Source organism: Hypomesus transpacificus, chromosome 3 (assembly GCF_021917145.1).
Source record: "Hypomesus transpacificus isolate Combined female chromosome 3, fHypTra1, whole genome shotgun sequence".
NCBI lineage: Eukaryota > Metazoa > Chordata > Actinopteri > Osmeriformes > Osmeridae > Hypomesus > Hypomesus transpacificus.
Window position 1 is genome coordinate 11,993,001 of NC_061062.1, and position 18,195 is coordinate 12,011,195.

Consider the following 18,195-nt stretch of genomic DNA (forward strand, 5'->3'; position numbering starts at 1 on the left):
CACTCTCTTTATTTATTTCCTTCTACCCCTCTCGCCCTCCCTCTCTCCCCCATCTTCCTTGTATCTGTCCCGCAATCTCTCTCCCCCCCGTTCTCCTTCTGTTTCCCATTTCTTTCTTCCTCCTCTTTCTACACATCTCTCTGCTCTCTCCATCTGCTTCACCACTCCACCTTGACAGATCTCTCTTCAGTTTTTCTACACACCATTGCATCTAAGAGATGACATTGTGACGGTCTGATAACTTAACCACAAAGCAGGGATCTTGTGCCGGGATTGTGACTGTATTAAAATGACTCATGATCATAGATCCTGGCCCATATTGCTAAACCATACCTTCCACGTCTAACATTCATATAGGTAAAGTATATTTGTATACAATGGGAAAAGAGAGGACAAGAAATTGTAGTTTCACAAATCTCCTACCACCCTCCTGCTGCTACTTCACTTGCCCTCCCTCCCCTGCCCATCCATTCGAACACCCGGAACCTTCTCCCCCTTCACACACACACACACACACCCCTTAACCGGCCAATTATGTGACTGCTGAGAGTCAATGGTACTGTGGCGGGCCACTCCTAGTCTCTCCTCCTCTGGAAGGTCAAGCTGATTGGCAGAGGTTAATGGGTAGACGTGGGCAAGAGAGGGGGTCAAGCATCTCTGGGCCCCCTCCACTACCACTTTCCAAGCCCCCCTCCCCTTCTCCACTACCAGAGGGCCTCTTAGCAGGAGGACCTTTGAAAACAGGATTAACCTTGGCTTCTACCTCTTTGGTTGTGGGTGGCATTTCTCTGTCATTTGAACAGAGTACTGCATTAGGACGTAATTTACTATCTATTATGACCAATGAGCAACCTCTCACTGCATGGATATCATGATGATTCATCGTGAATTGAGAGCAATAACGGCTTACCCTATGAAGCATACATGGAACCTCCACTACAGTGGGAGCCCCCAAACTCATAGACTCTGGACGCAACGGCTGGAAGCAGTCGGCTAGCAGCGGCTTGTTAAGTTAAATCCCACGAGCCACGTTACCACAGTAACCCAAAGAAAAGCCTCCTCAGAGTTGAGAGGACATGCCTGCACTCAGACTAAAGACCCTTCCCATTTGAGAGGGGCCAGGGCCTGAGGCTTTGTTCAGGATCATGACCTTCACCCCTGGCCTCCCATCCCACACACGCATCCCCCTCCCCCTAGTGTCTCCAACCCTGAGGACTCGGACGTCTTTAAATATAAATTTGGTCGATGCCCAGTGAGGGATCCCTGGGCGATCCTGAGTCCTAGCTCTACGGAACCCTTGGAGGTCTTTGACCTCCGTTGGTCATGGTCAGAGGAGGTCATGCTCACATGTCATGGTCAGAGGGGGGGACCTCTCATGATGGGGCATCCAAGTCCCAGATACTCTCTCTGCTGGCGTCTCATCGAGCACTGCAGAGACCCCGACTGTGTGGTTCATCTGGTCTGAATGGCACATTAACCTCTCTGTGCTTGGTTTAAGGGGTTTGTCCCGTGTGTGTGTTTACGTATCACTTAGAAACACACACCGTTTTGGCTAAGTCTGTAGCATCAGGCCAGTGACATGCATGCTCATCACAGATGTGCGCTCCTTGCGGCTGTCTGGGCAGTGTTGGTTGAGCGATGCGGCGTGAGGTTCAGAGGTCAGTGGTGGGGTGAGGCCTGCTGTCAGGGAGGTGCTAGTGGACACAAAGGGAGTGGGCAGCAGGGCTGCTCCTCTCCCTCTTTCTCACTCTCTCTGTTTGGAGAGGAGGGGGGTGTGGAGGGGTGGTCTGAGTTCAAGATAAGACCCTGTTGAGAGGGAGGGAGAGGGTATGTGGGGTCTGCGTGAAATGGAAAGTGACGGTGTGTGCGGGTGTATTTGTGCACACACTTTTTTGTTTGTTTTTTGTGTGCGGTATTCCAGGTCACAGAATATGTCCCTCTGGACAGGACTGGGAGTGAAAGGGGGGGGGACCCATTTTGAGGAGCGGTCCCCTCAGAGAGAGCGAGGGGTGCGGGGAGGGTCCGGCGGGGCCGGGGCAGCCTGCTAATGATGAGCCATCTGAGGCCTCCATTCACCTTGAACATGGGCTGCTGCTGCCTGACCTTGGCTTTGATCCACAAAGACTCTTGACCCCCACCATTCCCTCTTGGACAACACCCCTGCCATCTGGACAATGCACACACACTCATGCATGCATATGCATGCATGGATGCACACACACGCTCCCTCATGCACATACACGTGCACACACAGGGGCATCATTGTTTGTCCTCCATCCTTAGATTTTGATGGAACAAACACACAGAATGGTATGTTGGTGCGTGTGTGTGTGTGTGTGTGTGTGTGTGTGTGTGTGTGTGTGTGTGTGTGTGTGTGTGTGTGTGTGTGTGTGTGTGTGTGTGTGTGGGTGTGGACGCGCCATGTGAGTTTTGCAGCAGTGTGAGTTTGAGCGACAAACAGACGTCTCACGCCACAGACAAACGGCAGTTTTAAGCATGCTGTGACTCACTGCTGTCATCTCGAAAACTGTGGGCCAAAGAAAGAGAGGGGCAGGGTGTGTGAGCTGTGGAGGGCACAAAAGGACCTTTATCTGCCAAATACACTGCCAAATGTGTAAATGTACCATTGTTGAGAGGATTTGAATCACACTTTGAATCACACTTTTTCTTGGTGTTATCTGGCCAAATCGTTTTTTCTCTCCTCCCCCGTGTTCGATTTAAAATTGCCTTTTTCTCCGGTCAGGTCACCTCTGTTTTACCTTGCTAGTAGTTTTGTAGATAGTCAGACTAAAGAATGCGTAAAAAATAGATTTTCTTTTTCTTTTGGGGTTTATCGCCTAGTTTTTAATACGCTTCATCGCAGTTACATTACCGCGCCTCTCTCCTCTATAATAGGAATGTTCAGCGGGTCGGAACGCTTGGGATTCGTTGGAAATTCCCAAAGTGGTGCAACACCCCAGCCGTATCCTTGATCAGGCTTGCAGCAGTCAGCTGGAAGGAGGCTGTTATCCACGGCGACACGGGTGACTTGCATTGGGAGATGCTTGGGAAGGAAGCGCCTCTCTGTGCTTCCCCATCCTCTTTGGTTCACATCATCTCCAACTACCTGTGACCGGATCGTCTGAGCACCGCCAGAGTCGATAGTGAAAGGCAATGTCAGAAGACATTAGCTGGCGCCACGGCCTAACATTCTAATAATCGTCTCAATCACGTCCCAGGTTCAGGGGTAAATTCCAAACTGAGCAAGCAAGCGTTTCAGCTTTTCACCTGCGGAACAGCTATTGGAATATGCATTTTCTTGCAGGCTTTGAACTCTCATGACAAATAAATCCAAATTTAAATGAATATGGATCCATGACTACCAATGAGAGACCCTGACCAGCCAGTCGGTGGGCTGGTGGACTCGACATGAGATAATGTCTTTGCGTCAAAGCCCCCGTTGCCATGAGCATGTCCCTTAATTGAGTAGAGTGGAGCGCCATCCAGAAGCAGTCCAGTCTCTGAGCAGGAGAACGCTCTGTACCCATGGTGGAGTAATTAGATACAAACATGGGGAGAGAGGGATGAGACGAGGAGAGGACAAGATTACCCCTCACTGTGCATTAGGCCTTATTGTCTGTGCCGCAATTCTTTTTTCTCTTTTTTTACGCACCGATAGCATCGCACTTTTACTTAAATGAGCTGATTGGAGCTTTTACTGGTGCTTATCTCTTCTCTCTCTCTCTCTTCTCTCTCACCCCCCTTTCTCTCTCTTCTCTCTCACCCCCCTTTCTCTCTATCTCTCTATTCGCTCTGTGCCCTTAGTCTTTTTGTCTCACCATGTCTCTCTCTCTCTCCATCTCCTCCTTTACTATCGCTCTCTGTATTTGTTTGTTTGTTTTACTCTTGCTCTTTATGATTCATTTTCAGACCCACTCCCTCACTCCCAGTATCTGGGATAGAAATAGGGGCAGCGACTGAGCACAGGGTTGGGGTAGGTGTGTGTGAGAAGAGAGAGAGTGTGTGAGTGAATGTCAACTGGCTCCAGCTGGAGTCAATATTTGCTTTGGGAATCTCAATAACAGGGCAGGTTTGAGTCATCTGCATCCCTGATAATGGACACCCATATGGCTCTGTTGACCCACTGGCCCAGGACTGTAGTTCTCTCTATCTCTCTCTCTCTTGTCTATTCTTCCATTTCTTTATCTCTCCTGCTCTCTCTCTCTTGTTCTGTTCTGACTTGAACAGATTTCCTCATATTTGTCTAATGCTTTCTGTCCATCTTTCATTTATCTCTCTCTCTTCCTTGCTCAATCTCTCACCCTCGCTCTCTCCCTCTCATCCATAAAACCCTGGGTATGACCTAGCACACCGAGCTGTGACCAAGGTTGCCATGGCAGCTAAGCCAGCAATGTTCTGGCGGTGTCTGGTGGTCAAGACTGCCGAGTCGTGAAACACCAGGAAATGATGACCATGCGCCGGAGGAAAGCGGAGGCGTACTGTAAGATCAGAGCTCCGGAGCGGTAAGAGTGTCACACAAGGCTCCCGGAGCCTGATCCTGGACAGGCTGTCCTGACTCCCTGTCTCTCCGCAGAAGCTTGAGAGGCTCTGGAGCCGCTTTGTCTCCTGACGGCCAACACACTTCACACATAGCACAAATACTCACACGCGTACACATAAATACACTCTCTCCTACAGACACACACTTAAATACACAAATACGCACGGTCAGACACACACAAATACAAACACACAGACTTAAAGTCTCACACACACACACATTCCCTGATTCTCCTCGATTATTTTTCTCTCTCATTGTCTCTCTGCACCTCTGTTTCTCTCCTGCCGTCCCTCCCTCCCTGTCCCTGTGTCAGCATGGTGAGCAGATTGTCTGCAGCCGTCTCCAGTGTGTCCAGGGCCTCAGGCTCAGGTGCCTGTCAGACCCACTTTGCTACGGTTCCCTTTAGACGTTGGTCACGCCTGCCTCGAACCCGGCTGTGCCGGCACGTTAAAGCCCAGCCAGTCCTGACAAACCTCAGCCTAGCCTAAACTACTCCTGTTGAAGGCTGGTTTAGCCTGACCGGCTCAAGCCAAACCTCAGCCTTAGCCTAAACTAGGCCTGGCCTGACTACTCTAGCCTAGGTTAGCGTAGCGTAGCCTAGCATGGACCAGGCTTGGCCAAACAAATTGAGCCGTAGTGTAACCTAGTTCAGTCTCTCCACAGGACCGAGAGCAGTAAGGTGCTGGCAGCAGCCCTCTAATGAGCTGGGCATGGCACCAGTGGCTGCCTCACAGAGGAGGGACAGAGTTTGGCAGGCAATTTGTCAGGCTCCGGCCATCAACAAGGCATGGCCAAAGCAGACAGGCGTGAGGACCATTAGAGACACATTCTAGCACACACACTCTACCACATTCTCACACACACACACTCGCATACACGCTCCCATTTTAATATGGCCCATTCTTTTCTACTGTACAGGGTTGTGTTGTGATCATGATATCTTTGGCTTGTGTAATACATAATAGACTGTATTTTTAGGTTGTAGAAAGAGAGATGGGAGATGGAAGTAGGGTTAGAGGGATGGTGAAGATGAGGGATCTCTGTCATTCATGTGATTATTGTCATCTGGTCAATGCTTTCCCATTTGGACAGGATGCGTATCTTTCTCTCTGTGTTTATAAAACATTTGTCCAAAACTTGGATGATTGTTATTTGTTTCACACTTTATTAAGTTATGTTCAGAGAGGTTTCAGCTAGGTGTGAATGGTGTGCAGTCTTCCTTGTGTGTGTGTTTGTGTCTGTCTCGTTGTCTTGCCTTGACCGTAGTCTTTCAGCTATGAAGAGCGTGCTCTCTATCTGGAGGCCATCGTGCAGAACCACCGAGAGGTCATGACCTTCGAGGACTTTGCGTCCCAGGTGTTCTCCCCCTCCCCCAGCTATTACCCAATGAGCGGGACAGGTAAGAGAGCTGAACACACCTGCCACAGCCCATCTCTCCTCCTCTGCCCCGCTCTCTCTCTCTCTCTCTCTTACTCCCTCTCCTCCTTCTCCATGGCACACCTGTTTCCTCTCCTCCTCCCCTCCCTCTGTCTCCCTCTCCTCCTTCCACAGCCACGCAGGGTGATGAATATCAAACAGCCCTCCACACCTTCTGAGTAGCAGCAGCATCAAAGACCGCCTCTCTACAAGTTTTCTCTGTCTCTCGCCCAATCTCTCTCTCTTTCTCTCCTCTCCTGTTTCATCTTTCCCTTCCTATCATTAATACACACAACCACACCTTTCATGCAATTACCGCCATTCAAATATACACGCCACTTTGTTGAATGGAGGTCAAAGCTGTGTGTGTTTGTGTGTGTGTGTTTGTGTGTATCCATCCCTCTGTATCACACACCTACAGCACAGGAACACAGTGCCAGTTAAGGCCAGCATTGTAGCTAACTGTGTGTAGCTTCTAGGAAAGTAGGGTTAGGGTGTGTTTAATGTTTGCCTGATAGGATATATAGCCCTATCTACCATAGGTCCAAGACTATCTGCAACAAGGCTAACAGGAAATTAATACAATTACCCATTCTTTAGTTACTGAACACCTGGAAAGTTAGTCAATATCTATAGAGAGAGAGACAAAGACAGAGAGAAACAGAGAGACCAAGAGAGAGAGGAATTAATTAGTTTGAAAACGTGTATGCGTATGAGTGCATGCATGTGTGTGTGCGTGCATGCCAGTGTGTGTGTGTACAGATCTCAGCAAGCAGTCCCAGAAGGCAGGACAGATAAGCAGACAAGCAGCCCCATTAACATCATTGTAGCTGGTTCTCCGGGAGGTGTGAAGAATCCTCACCCTGAACTACTCTGACCCTTGATAGAAAGGGGGGAAAGAGAGAGGAACAGAGAGGGGAAAGAGGTGAATACACACAGTTCTAAAACAGGGAATGGAGGAGAGAGGAAGCCGTAAAGGAGAGGGAGAGAGAATGATAAAAGGAAAGAGAAACAAAGAAGGAGAGAAAGGACGGAGTGGGAGAGAGGGAAGGGAAAGAGGGCTGGGTAATTACTCGGAGCCTGGATATTCATGTTTTTTCTGCCTGCTGTGGTGGGCTGTTTGAGTGAGGGTGTCTTTGTAGCAGGGCCGAGGGAGATAGCTGGGCGACGCTTAGAGAGAGGGGGCTGACAGGGAGGGATTCTCTCTTTAGCCAAACGAGGAGTAGCTTCACAGAGCGATAGTTGCTAGAACACTATATGCTGGCTTTGGTATGTACAGTGCTATGTAATTTTGTGTGTGCGCATGGGTGGGTGTGTGTGTGTGCGCACGTCTGCAGCGTCCAGAACAAATCTTTCTCCCCGCAGTGGGTTCACAGTCAGCTGGCCCTCCGTCACAGCTGTGTCTAGGCACCGCAGCACGGACATGCAGGGCTGTTCCACACATCATGCAGACTTCACCTGGCAATCTTCTAAACAAGGGGGAGGTTAAACCCTACTCTCTCACACACGCACACACTATCTCTCACACACACGCTTTCTCACACACACATAATGTGCAGGTGCGCTTGGCTTTCTTCAGTGAGCGTTTTTTCTTTTCGCTTTTTCTCTCCCCTTCTTACAGGAGTTGTTTGGCTCGCCTGTTTCTTTTCTCCCTCAGATGTTGTTGTCTGTGTACAGCAAAAGCAAAGCCGACTGGACAGGCCTCGCTAGTAGAGGAATCCATTGAATATAATTTGCAAATCTTACCGGATTGTCGTCGTCCTCCAATACTTAGTCTCTAGTATGTCCATGTCCGTGTGCCCCATGCTCTGGTGAAATTACTGCAGGATTCAAGCAGCCATCCCCATCAGATAATCTGCTTCATCATGTCCCTTTGAGCCTCACTCGGTCTGCAATGCCTGGCTTAAAATGCTGCTCTCCATCCTCACCCTTTTAATATGTGTGCCATTCCCCCTTGCCCCATTCTTTGTGTGTGTGTGTGTGTGTGTGTGTGCGTCTGTCTGTATGTGTGCACGTGTGTGTCTGTGTGTGTGTGTGTGCCCATATGCCACGCTTTGGCTCACTGCTCCACTAACATGTCACCCATGACAGCGTGCAGGCGTTGGCCGGGGATGGTTTGGGACATGGAGTACCCCTGGGCCAAGCTGGACTGTAAGACTCTCTGCCTGCTTCCTCCTCTAGGCATGATGCCCCACCGCGTGCACCCACCCACCCCCTGACCCTCTGGAGCCCACTGACACCCACTGACCCCCCCCCCCCCCCACTACATTTTGTAACATTTCGTAACCCCTTGTGTCCTGAATGCAGCCTTACTTCTTAACTTCAGCTGCCCAAAGCCCACTCTCTCTGTTTTATATGTGCACTCATTGTGTTGGGTTGTGTTTTGTAGAATGACATTTTGATGCTTGACCTATTTAGGTTAACCCATGGACTTTGACTAAATTCAGTTTTACTTCACTTGTCAACTAAGGCGAGCGTGATGGAAAGTGTTTTGTTCATAATGATTTCTAACTAACAAAGATGGTCTCTTTTTCCTGAGTGGGGACTGCCAAATCTCATGCTGCCCTGTGATACTTGGCAAGCTCTGTTCTTTCACGTCTCAACTTTCTGTGTAGAATTTTCAGACTCATCAAGATCTTCTGGTCAGATTCACGCATAATTCAGATACAGGGACCTAACATTTCCACTACAATCTAGTCTAACAAATTCATACTGTATATCTCACAACTTTCAGTGTCCCAGTGACTAACCCCAAGCGGAAAAAGAGTATACTTAAATCTAAATTACATAATCAAATAAAAGCTTAATATGTTTTCCATTATATTTGTACTCAAACTGAACTGATATAAGTATGTTTGTACTCTGTAAGTATACTTTAAGTATAATATTTTTTCGCTTGAGTCCACAACGCCACACAATCAGTCTGAATGTTCCACCTCACCCCCCTTCATCCCCTTCAACCCCTACCCCCATCCCCTTCACCCCCCACCCCACCAAAACCCATCCCCACCACCCCTAAACAGAGTGTTCTCTACTACAGCGCTGTGTTGTGTTGTGCTGTGGTGTGGTGTGACCCTGCCTTACGTGATGCTCTACTGTCTGTTTCTTTTTTGTTTCTTTGTTTCTTTTTTAGATTAAAATATATTAAAGGTCTCGTAAAGATATTTGAAGAAGGTAAGCCCCGAGATCGGACCAGAAGCCTGCGTGCCGCCCCTGCTTGTTGGAGCGAGGGGGCGCCCACTCACTCTCTCTCTCTCTCTCGCTTGTTCACTCACCCTCGCTGGTTCCCTTTCCTTTATATTTGGTACTAACAAGCTTTATTTACCCAACGCTCCATAAGAGTAAGGGGGGTGTAAATAGCGGGAGGCTGTGTCAAGGGTTTGGGCAGGGAGGGGGGGGGTGGTTTGGATGGGGAGGAGGTCCTGTTTGACGAGGGTTTGTTGATCGAGAGCAGCGCACGATGGGGACACTTAGCACCTGACTAAGTAGCAGCATGAACAATACAGTGCACACTTCTGGCTCGGCTTCTGCATGTGGTGTCGCTTTATCCTCCCCCGACAAACACTCCTCTCTTTTCTTTTCGTCCCCTCTTTTTTCTTCTTTTCTTCCCGTTTCTCTCTCTCTCTTGCCCGAGGCAGACTCTGACACCAGCACCTGCCGCACCGGAGAGAGAGAGCGTCTTTGTCATCCGACAACCTTGTTTGCACTGCTGCAGGGGGATGGGGGGGGAGGAAGAGACTCATTTAAAACTTCCTTTGTTGAGGTTTTTTTTGTTTCTTCATCTTTTTTTTTCTCTCCAAAATTTACTTTTCTCTTTGTCTATCTTTCATTCTTGGTCACTCTCTCTGCATTGCTTTGTGTTTTCTCATATTTTTCTGAGACAGATTTATCAAAAACAGACAACGGTATTGATACAAACAGATTTACTTTCAATTAAATTATGTGGATTCTATTCATTATTTCGTTTTTATTATTTCTGACGTGCAGTGAACTGTTTCTTTGTATGGCTTTAGAGTTAACAGAGTATAAAGCTTTTGTATTGCTTTGTATTTGAGAGAGGCTGACCCACCTCCACCCCCCCCCCATCAGAGCTCCCTGACAGGGCCCTGGAGTACATGGTTAGGGTAGCTCTTCCTAGTGTTGGAATGGCCTACCTGGAGGGCACTGGAATGTGTGAGCGTGGCAGTTGGTCCGACTCCCGTTAGACCCGCCCACCAACCCCCCTGATCCCCTCCCTCTCTCGTAGTTTTTGATATGCGTAATGAGGGTCTGCGGTACATATTCAGTCTATTGTACTAACCCCCCACCCAGTATAAGTCAGTGGGCCTGGTGTCCACGGCGCTGCCGAGTGTCTGTTACTCCAACCATCTGCCGTGCCTTTTAGATACAGCAACTTGAGATGCTTCAGGGAAAAAAAGAGGGGAGATGAAAAAGAGGGGCTAGGAAATAAAATAGTCCAGCAGATGCCATCTCTATCACAAAGAGAGGGAAGTTGTTTAAACTCGAGGCATTGTAATATGGGTGTTTGGGGAAAGGGACAGCAGAGTAGAGTGGAGTGTCGTATGCAAATGAGTTTGTCCATTCTTCCTTGTTGCTCCCACTTATCACTGCTTGGGGTCTGTAATTGTAGGCTTGAATCTTTTTTCGTTTGTTTTTTTCCTCTTCAGAATGGACAGTGTTTTATAAGGGACACGTTTGTGATTGTCCATGTTCAATTGTGGGGATTTTCTCCTACGTGGTACACTCTCGCAACAAAAGCTCAATCTTTTTAAGCATTCTTCTACCAAATCATGCAAGCATCTGGAGAAGTATACTTGTGTTAGGGAGTCAGACCGAGCATGTGAAGGGGGCCCCATGTTTATTTGCTATCAGACTGTCTATTTCAGTCTAATCGGTGCACTTGATTGTTTTTGTTTTAATGGAATGGGTCAAATGAATCCGCTCCAAGATTGTGTAACACGGTGATTACCAGAAATTGTGTTTTCATATTTGACTTTCTTAATTTTACTCTTAAAAAGCAGTTGGGCGAGTCTGCTTTTTGGGTGCCCTGGGAAACATGCATGGCAGAGCATGCTGGAGTATGCCACATACTCAAGATCTCTGAGAACTAATGCCACATATCTGACCATCTTTCTCTGCCCCATCTCTTTCTTTCTCTGCCCCATCTCTTTCTTTCTCTGCCCCATCTCTTTCTTTCTCTGCCCCATCCCCCCTCTCTCTCAATCCCTCTCGTTTTCCTTCTCTCAATCCTTCTCTCTCTCCCCCTCTCAATCTCCCTCTCTCCTTTCTCCCTCTCTCCCGCTCTCCCTTTCTCCAGGCTCGTTAAGCGGCAGCACAAGTGCCGAGCTCAGTGTTGCCGTAGGAACAGACTCGGTGGACCAGGTCTCTCCTACGATGCCCCGTGCCACAAAGAACCGGGTTTCTGGAAAACTCCGTCGATCCGCCAGCGCCATAAGCAAATCCTCCAACTGAGCTCTTCACCCAACCTCCCATTCTGCCTTCAACTACTTATTACTCCCTTTAAAAGAAAACGCCTACCCCTTGTGACTGCAGTTTTGGGCCATTTGAATTATTATTGTTTTTTGTTGATGTTTTCTGTGTCATTTAAACATGTAACTGGAGCATATTGCAATTTATTTTAAATGGCAGTTAATTCTTTGATACATTTCCAGTTCAAACTGCGTAATTTAAGATGGACGTGAGATTAAGCTACTTAGGTTCATTCCAATGGAGAGTCCAGATTGTCACATTGTTTTGAAGTCGACCTGTAGTGAGAATTTCAGTCTGTTCTATGCCACAACTTTCAAGCCATAGCCCATCATCTGGTAGCTGACACTGTCGTACAGAGAACTCTAAAGAGAGGGAGAGGACTGGGAGACTTCTGTTTCCCCAGGCTGCACTAACATGCAAAAACAAAACACTGAAACAGGACAGCCGCTAATGTAGTGATCATATGTAATCAAACTGTACAGGACGGAAAGTTCTGATCACCCGTAAATTTTTATAAACAGTTGGTCTGCCTTTTGACCCTTCAATGGGTTTTATCATTGATCTCTCTTGCCCTTTTGAACCTACTGTGTAAAACACTGCAGAGCTCTCAATGCTGTTGACCGGGAGGATATTTAAGTGTGATGTCTTGTTTGTTTGGATCCTACGTTAATGTATTTTTGCCCACTCATCCTTTTATTGTGAAGAGGAGATGACTGTGTCATAGGAGATGCTGTTCTGGTGTGCTCTGCAGACGCTCCACCTCTATACGCCATATCCTGGTTACGGAGCACTGTGGAGCACGTGCAGTAGGAGTCTGTTTTTAATAGTTCCAAACCCAGAGTGGACAATCAATGACGTCATTCCAACAGGGCTAAATCGAAGATTTTCTTCTTTTTTTATCTCTAATTCCCTCTTTTAAATGGATTCCGATGGATTTTGTTGTTCTTTGATTTATGCAACTCTGCTGGAATGAGAAAAGACTGCATTTGTAATTATCTCATGATGTTGTTAACTCGGGCTCATAACCTATAATCAGATAAGTTCCTGTTGTCTCTTTCCTCCTCCTTCCTTCCCTGTCCTGTCCTGTGAAGCCCCTAAATGACATTCCAACGTTCCTATAGCCATGTCTTTTGCACTCACTGTCACGGAAAAGGAAACTAGAATTGAATGTGTCTCTCTTTGTTCTTGGATGTAAATTGCTTTAATTTTATTTGATGACATTTGTCTGTTCCGGGTGTACATACAGAGTGATATTGGATGAGTTATTTTGCTGTTGTGTTGAACTGTGTCATACATATGCTGTGTAGATGAGAAAGCCGCAGGAGCCTCAGGTGAATCTTACTCCATGCACTGGTTTGTGTGTGTGTGTGTGTCTGTGTGTTTGTGCGCGCCCCATGTGTTGTGCATGTGTGTGTGTGTTTGTCCGAGTGTGTGCATCCGTGTGTTTCTGTGTAGCGTGTGTGTTTGCTGAAGGAGCTCCTCCCAGTGCCTGTGTAACGTCTGTCCACCAGGGCCCTTCTCCCACACCCCTCTCCCTCCCCTCTTCCTCCCCTCTCCCTCCCCGCCACCTCCCTGCCACCTGATTACATTTCTTTGGTTTATTTTCTTTGCTGTGAGAGGCAGGCAGCAGACAGCTCACCCTGCCTTTCTGTCCTACTTTTCTTTTTTAACCGGGAGGAGGGACGGGGGTGGTTGGACGCTGCCATGTGATTGAACAGGTCAGCGTCTCTGCCTCCTTCAGCTAGTAGGAGCCCACTGACGGGGCTCCGGGCTGCTTTGTTTAGTCTTGATGTGAGGAGGTGCCCCCTTCTCTCCTTTTCTCTCTGAATCTGAATCGAATGGCACAGACTCCTCCTCTTTCCCATGATATGCCCTCAGTGGCCTCAAGGGACTAGAGGAGGAGGGGGGGGGGGTGTAGATGGCATACCATTGCCGAGCCTAGTGGACCCTCCTAGCAACAGGAAGGCTGGCGCTGCCAATGCACCCTGCCCCCCTTGTTTGGGTTGCCACGGCTACAAGGTGTCCCCACCTACCCCGTGCACACACCTAACCTGCAACACTATCCTAGTCAAGTCTGTTGCACTACTTTGCCTTACCTTTGTACATTTCCTCTTTCTATTCTTAAATGTTCCTCTCCCTCTTGTTCTTTTTATTTTCTACTCCCTTCATTTCCCGAGCACTGATTAAATAGCAAAGGAGGCACAAACTGGAGGTTTGTTCAGAATATAGTCCATTTTGTGCAGTTGAAGAATGTATGCAAATATGCTGACCTGAGTCGGAGCAACGCTCTCACCTTCCCCAGTAGTCCCTGGAACCATCCGACTGGCTTTTCCTAGGCGTTAAGGTTGTAGATAATAGATGAATTTTCGTGGATGGGGTTCCCTGTTCTATTCGGAAGTGTATATGGGCTGGAAAATGTTTTTACCATGACAAGGATTGTGTCTTATACTGGGTCTACTTATGTGAAGCAAGAATTTTAGTGTTAATTCAAGACTTTTGGGGTTAGGAATCCTGTACATTGTGTCAAATCGAGGGCTCCCGTCCTTTTCCTGAATATAAATATAGTAATGCCTGTAATATAATATTTGTAAGAGGAAGAGGGAAAAGAGCTTGAAGATTTCATCATTACTTGTTAACATATCAAACTGTTTTTAATGACTGGAAGTCATGATATCTTTATTAGAAATGTGAAAATCGGAAAACATTTCATTAAATCAATTTGAAGTTCTACTCTTTTTGTGCGTGTATGTTTGTTGAAATGATGTTCCACTTACATTGTGCATACTCTTATGGCTCATAAAACTGAAGGAGATCAGTTAATGTGGCGATGATTCAGCAGAGGGTGGGGTGAAGGGGCCGGTGGGGGAGAAGATGGGGGCGGGGGTGAAGGATTGGGATGGGGTTGTAAGGGAAGCGGGTGGGTGGCTGACATGATGGTACTATTGGATGGATGGGGACGGAAGGGGAGGGGGTTGGGTTGACCCTGGCCCAGCCCTAACAGCCCCAGCAGCAGCAGTGGTAACCTGACCCCCTCCCATATGTCCCCCTGCTGCTCAGGCCAAAGGGGGGGGGGGGGGGGCACTGGTGAGGGGAGGGGGGTGATGTAGCCCCCGTCCATGACGTACAGGTGCTCTCTACAATTACTCCTACCTTGTTCTTCCTTCACTGGGAGCCAGGCTCAACACTGTATTATAATTGGAGGCTCAAAACTCTCTGTGAAAGAGAGAAACAGAGCAAGGAATCCGAGAGACTTTGTAAATGTCATTGATGCTGAAAAATACATATGGTAGTTTTAACCTCTACAATGAAATAGTGAAATAGGAACAACATGAGTCTACATCACCAGGCAACCACTGATGTGGTTTATGTTTCAAAACAGATTTTTGTATTAGGTGTGTTGAGATTATGTTGACATGGACATCACAGTCTCAAGTTTTCTCTCAGCTAGATGAACAGCACTCTGAACCAGCTTTGTAACTACATCCTCTTTGTCCTCTTGTCATGTTGTGACTTGAAATTATGTGAATTTATGATTGTGCTTTAAGTGCTCTCTTTTTTGTAGTGTCAGGACCCTTTTGAGCCTCTGTGGAATGATTTAGTATGACTCCGATATCAGACTGATAAATTGCCAATCAATAGACCAGGCGACCTGCTCAGGGTTTGTCGGTGTTGTATTACATGGTACACCTCTTTCAATGAAACATTGCCTGAGGTTGATCCGGAATGGCACTGGAATGTTACCAGAGATTTGCATAGGATGTAGACTAGGCTACGTCACTCTGGGAATGCCTACATTGATGTTTCAAACTCCTACAAACGGTTTCAAAATCGTATTGTTAAGAGCCCTGTGCGCTTATCCTCTCTTACGTCACGCTTTTGGCTAGCGTAGGCTATATTATGGTCGATGGTGTTTATGAAGAACAGGCGTCGTTGGAGTTTTTTGACATTTCGGCCTACACAGCTTATCATATTGAAAGTTTAGGCTTACCTAGAACTGGTAGCCTACTGAACAGAAACATTCGAGTGCTTGTTTTGAAAATATTTTTATTTTATTTTATGATAGACGACAACGATGTACACATACAATCAAAGCGCTATAAAAGCCAACATTTAACAAAATAACATGTCCATAGAAAAAGATTGCATCTAAGTTAAGAGCTTTACGTTTAACAAGAGCTGTGGAGATTGAATTTAAACCTACCCACGACAACTATCACAACTCAAAATTTTGACAAAACATTTGGCTACGACATGTAAACTGCCAGAACGATTCACAGAATAATCACACAACACAATTATAATTTACATAAAATAATTGCAGAATAAATAAATAAATACAATTATGATGAAAATATTGCAACAATTATACTCAACAATAAAATGTGCCAGCATTCAAAATTAAAACAATCTTTATATTATGTTGACTTTTTAAGGCAGTTGTACAGCGGAGTTTCCATTAGGCTATATTCTAAAGGCAATTGTGGTACTACTAAAGGGGAATGTTCCAGTCGTTTTATCATTTCAAGACAAAGTTGATAAGTTTGTCGTGTCATTCATAAACTAGCATAAAGCTACAGTGATACAGCAATTCACAGTCGGTGAATTAAAAGGCTCTGATGATGAACAAATATCCACGGTGAATAAACATTTCTTAGGTCTAGAAGCTATTACTTGAGCACGTGTGCAGCTGTCCTAGAAAAATACCCTTTAACAGTCAAACTACGCTTTGTTTTATTTTGATAAACTAATTTGAGAGAAATCTCAAAATATAGGCCTATTTTATTCAAGATATAGATAAGCATTCAACAACCACTGATTGGCATGAATAAGACACCTCATTGAACACACCATCTAAACATCAAGTTGCCCGGTCATTCATACAGTCGGGCCTTGAACATCACTGAAACCTTTTCTTTTTTCAATGCCACGTTGTTTCCCGTCTAAAGGCACGCATTTTCTTATATTAGCACGCAGGGCGCACGGGCATTTGAAGCAGGATCACCTGCCTGTTCTCAGAGGGGTGGCATTTGTTGATGTGCCTCGTGAGTCCTGGTGAGCTGTAGAAAGTGGCAGGGCAGTACTTGCAGGGATAAACCTGGGATGAGTGCATGAGACGCAGGTGTCTCTCTTGGTTGGCCCTGTTGGGGAAATTCTCCCCACACACGGGACACAGAAGGCAGTCCACGGGGCTCAGATTCAGGGGACTTTGGTTTGGGTGCTGCTCTTCTGAGGACGACGACACTTGAACCTCTTCTACTCTGTCGCTGTGTTGAAATCCGTGGTCCTCGAAGATTTTATTTTGCAAGGCTTGATGTCCAAGAATATGTTTTCTTAGGTATGCTTGACGCTTAAACCTTTTCCCACAAAGTTGGCAGTCGTATAACCCATCTTCCGAGCCGGACTCTGACAGACCGGGACTCGGGGTGTCTCTGTCGCTCAGCATCTCAGGTCTCATGTCTTTGGCTTCCTCGGGGATGGACTTGACAACGGGGGGTATTTTGGCGATGTCAGATTTCATGTTCTGAGTTGGTGGCATTCCGGGTGCGCTTGGGACGCGTGGTTTGTGCCAGCGTCGGTGAGAGGCGAGGTTGGCCGGACAGCTGAACATCTTGTCACATTCGGGACATCTGTACTCAACTCTAACTATCCTAGAACACTTGTGCTGGGCTAGAGAAAAGGGGTCCGCGTATTCCTCCTTACACAATTGGCAAATGTACTCTCCTAAAGGCTTATTACCTCCCGATGTCTGCGCTCTTGGTTTGGAGTCGACCGGTCCCTCTTTGATTTTAAGACCAAGCACCGGTGAAGTCGTGACTTCGTCCTCAAAATTTAGTTTTCTTATGGCTTTGGGTTTCTTCGATGCAGATTTCTTGCGCTCATTGTCGGATGCGGGCCTTTTAGTGCCGGTCCGGATGGCCGTGGCGGGGATGCTGCTGGTGATGCCACTGCGATTGCTGTTGCTGCTTCCTATTTTCAGGTCCACTGGGGCGAATAGAAGATGGTCTAAACTCGAGAGGGAGGCAGGTGTCGGGAATGACTCGGCAGAAATCGGTGAGCCTAGATTGAAACTTCGCTCGAAATATCTCCTTTCGTGTTCCTTGCTGATGGGCCGAGTCGGACTGTACAGTGCTTGGTACACCGCCTCGGGGTTTCCAAACTGCACCGGTTTACTCTCCAGCCTGGGAACAGGTGCGTCTGCGGCGAGATCCGGCGATATAACTGCTCGGTCAGGACTGGATGCAACAGACGCTGCCGGGGATGAGTCGACCTGGCTATGAAAGGTTGGGATATGATGCTCCTGTTCATTTTCATCGGGACGGGTCCTGTAGGAAACATGTGCAGATTTCCTGTTTCTTTTTACTAGGAATCCTTTGGGCATCTTTGCGAATGATGGTGGAAAGGCACTTTGGAAAGGAGGGCGAAGTCTCTATTATGATCCAGGTTTGTAAAATTGCAGACACGCAGGAGCTTAAGATGACAAACTTATATTTTCGCTATCGATTCCTCTGTTGCTGAAATGTTTTCGCCTCCAATGCATAGCTGCACTCCTTTTATGCCGGAATGATGCTATTGTTCTCGCCCCTTGTTGCGGCGTCCCCAACCAATCAGACGAAACTAAGATCCCAGTGGATTTGGTTGTGGGAGTGTTCAAAGCCTGGCTTTGGTGGATTTCGTTGGAGGATGTGCAGATAGCTGGGCAGATGTACTTGCGGTTTATTACATTAATGTGTGCGCGCGGCCCCGCCCTG

The 18,195-nt window shown here is 47.2% G+C and overlaps 2 protein-coding genes across 6 annotated transcripts in view; one reads left to right on the plus strand and one right to left on the minus strand.

Moving 5' to 3' along the window:
* The window catches only part of ralgapa2 (Ral GTPase activating protein catalytic subunit alpha 2), an 88,470-nt gene extending 74,294 nt beyond the window's left edge, over nucleotides 1-14,176 (plus strand). For 4 of the 5 annotated variants that reach the window (XM_047013834.1, XM_047013809.1, XM_047013801.1 and 1 more), the window contains 2 exons: nucleotides 5,815-5,939; nucleotides 11,274-14,176. In XM_047013834.1, coding sequence (XP_046869790.1) covers nucleotides 5,815-5,939; nucleotides 11,274-11,428 — 280 coding nt within the window. In that variant the 3' untranslated portion in view covers nucleotides 11,429-14,176. Of the gene's footprint in view, nucleotides 1-5,814; nucleotides 5,940-9,089; nucleotides 9,131-11,273 lie in introns of all 5 variants that reach the window. The other variant, XM_047013818.1, reaches the window with a different exon arrangement.
* A 1,340-nt stretch (nucleotides 14,177-15,516) lies between these two features.
* insm1b (insulinoma-associated 1b) lies at nucleotides 15,517-18,195 on the minus strand. The gene has a single exon (XM_047016726.1). It carries the CDS (start codon nucleotides 17,823-17,825, stop codon nucleotides 16,410-16,412), a length of 1,416 nt encoding a protein of 471 aa, XP_046872682.1. The 5' UTR covers nucleotides 17,826-18,195; the 3' UTR covers nucleotides 15,517-16,409.